The following is a 2,872-nucleotide window of genomic DNA, read 5'->3' as shown; positions in this document are numbered from 1 at the left end:
TTTCATTTCCTGAGTCTTTTAGGGATAGATATCATTTTCATTTTTGTAAGTTTATTCTTTATATTTCTTTTGTATTTTTTTCTTTTATGTCTATCTAGTTGGGATTATAAGTTGTATTATATAAGTTAATGTATCCTGTTGTGATTATGAAAAAAACAACTGAAAAGTTTAATATAAATTAATTGTAGGCGATTTTTCGTGACATGAAAAAAGACATTGTATATTTTAATAGATGATTAATGTAACTAACATTTTGAAAATTATACTATGATGTTTAATTGAAATTTATGTATTTGTATTTAGGAGACAAATTTTACATTTTATAGAGTGGCCCCTGAATCATGAGTAAGTTGAAGGAGTAATAGTGGTAAGATTGAAAGCAGATATATCTTGTAGAAGGGGAGAGAGATTGGATGAAATTGATAGAAAAAGAAAAGACAGACAGATAGAGTGTATTTAAAATGGCATAGTAAATTTTTCTCTATTGATATTCAGACAGTATTTTGCTACATGGAACTTTATTTGAAATTTTAATTTTGATACTAAACCAGTGAAAAAAGAAGAGCATTGTCCATTCTCTCAGAGAATGTGTAGGCAAATTGATGGTTAAGATTACAGGCTGCGGAGGAGAATGCCTTCAAAAGTAATTCCTGGACCAAATGCCAATCCCAAGCCCCATTCTTCTCCATCATCTTTCAGATACTCCCTCATGTACTCCATGACATAGAATATAGTGTTGCTGCTAACATTGCCATAGTCCATTAGTGCCTTCCTACTGCACTCTAACTTGTCAGTGCTCAATTTGAGGCTACTCTCAAGCTTATTCAGAATTGCAGGCCCTCCAGGGTGAACAGCCCAGAACAAATCATTGAACTCCTTCACACTGCTTTTGGCCATGAGCTTCCTGCAGAAATCCTCTATGTTTTCTTCAATTTTCTGCGGGAGGTCTCTTCCAAGTTTGAAGTTTATGCCCTCTTCAGAGAGTCTCCCATCAATCACACTGTGTGTATCAGGAAGGAACTTTTGGACAGCATAGCTCAATTCCATGAAGGGAGACTCTTGACCCACCACAGGGTTGGCTCCAACTATGACAGCTGCAGCCCCATCACCAAAAAGTGCAGCCCCCACAAGATCATAAGGCCTGGCCTTGTTTGGGGGTCTAAACCCAAGAATGGTGGTCTCAGAGGTGGTGACCAGAACCCTGCTACCAGGATTGTTCTCTGCTATGTCCTTGGCAACTCTCAGGCCAGTGACACCACCATAGCAACCTAGAAAGTAGAGCATTACACGGCCAACGTCGCTCCGGAGACCAAGCTCATTTGCCAAGTAAAGGTCACCACCTGGTAGCCTTATTTCACTTGAGGAAACATACACAATGTGGGTGATGTCTTCAGCAGGCCTTCCCCATTCCTTGATGCAACAAAGGCTGGCCTTGGTAGCCATCTCTACAACTGCAGGATTGGCTATTTCAAGCTTCTGCTTTATGGTTGGGGAACCCTCTGTGGCCAACTCTGGATACTTGTCAAGGATCTCCTTTGACATCACTGTGTACCTTGTCTTAACAGTGGTGTTTTTACCTGGAAAATGGCAAATCAAGGAAGAAAGATTGCAGTTTAGCTTACTAATATTTTTAATAGTTTAGGTTATGCACATTTATAGATCTATAATTGTGATCACTGTGTTAACAAATATCTCTAATATCTTATTAACATGTGGGTGCAGTTCTGGTTGTGTGCTACAGTTTGCTTTTGCTTTCACACAAAAGGCTCCTCTGATGAGAAAGGTAGAAGGGGTTAATAAATTTGAGGTGAAAAAAAGAAAGCAAATGGGTAATATTGCACTTACAAAGACGCTCCAATTTCTCCTTAATATAAGCATCTACACACTTAGTATCACGGATATAGCCCTCCACCAAACACTCCTGAGGGATGATTTGGCTAGGGAAGGCCTTGCCTATTGCAAGTATTGTGGCCTTCCCTGGAGTAGGCACACGCCTAGTAGTATTAGTAGGTGCAGCATGCTGCGTGGAGCTACCATTGGAATCACCTTGTGGCATTTTTCTGAGGTTTAAACAAATACTGTTACTTACTGCAGAGACAATGAAGACTCACACCACACATGGAATTCACAAGTTATGGGGTTATAAATGAAGCATGGTATGCGAAGGAAAAGAGGTTGGTGTGAAGCAAGTCCAGCATGTTCTAAGAAATTGTTACCTTAGTAGAGTTTGGTGACATTTTTATGTTCATGGTTTAGATGTGTGAGTGATTTCACAGGTCAACAATCTTTTACTTTCTCAGTTTAGCACCAAATCCATTTCTAATTTTGCAACACTTATTGGCCACTATCAAGTGTCACACAACACATAACATAGTTACATAGCATTACAGTAAAGTTGGTTGGGGGAGGGAATATTATCTGTACTTTGGTTTTCCAGGGGAGGGAGTGTTTCAGATTTTAAGAAATTGAGGTTAAACAAATTCATTTGCACTGTGAGGATTGTGAATCAATAAATAATAAAAAACTTACGAAATAATTGACCTGTTTTTTACAAGTTATCTAGTTTAAAAATAACTTTTTTTTATGGGTCTCGGACCAATAATTTTTTGTGGCAAGAAACGGAAAAATATTTTTACCAAACTCATTTTCTAATTGGAGGTGATTCAGACAAAATTTTATTTTGGTTAAAGTAATTAATTTTATTAGTACAAAAAAGTGGAACGTTGGATTTAGTAAACAGAGTTCCCACACATATATATATATATAAAGGGGTTAGGATGAACTTTTTTTACTATAAGGAAGCCTTCATTAAAATTTTAGTAGAACTAGTTAAGGTTTTGGATGAATTAATACAAAAGAACAACCGATTAGA

The 2,872-nt window shown here is 37.4% G+C and overlaps 1 protein-coding gene across 1 annotated transcript; it reads right to left on the bottom strand.

Moving 5' to 3' along the window:
- Nucleotides 1-453: 453 nt before the first annotated feature.
- Nucleotides 454-2,110, bottom strand: LOC137825728 (type III polyketide synthase A). Its single transcript, XM_068631471.2, has 2 exons — nt 1,846-2,110; nt 454-1,577 (listed from the first exon to the last, which is right to left on the bottom strand). The coding sequence occupies exons 1-2, from the start codon at nt 2,054-2,056 to the stop codon at nt 613-615; spliced, it is 1,176 nt and encodes a 391-aa protein (XP_068487572.2). The 5' UTR covers nt 2,057-2,110; the 3' UTR covers nt 454-612.
- Nucleotides 2,111-2,872: the final 762 nt, after the last annotated feature.

The sequence above is a fragment of the Phaseolus vulgaris genome, chromosome 8 (genome assembly GCF_051622355.1).
Source record: "Phaseolus vulgaris cultivar YP4 chromosome 8, ASM5162235v1, whole genome shotgun sequence".
Classification (NCBI taxonomy): Eukaryota; Viridiplantae; Streptophyta; class Magnoliopsida; order Fabales; family Fabaceae; genus Phaseolus; species Phaseolus vulgaris.
The sequence above is the reverse complement of the archived record's forward strand: the minus strand, read 5'-3'. Positions and strand labels throughout refer to the sequence as shown.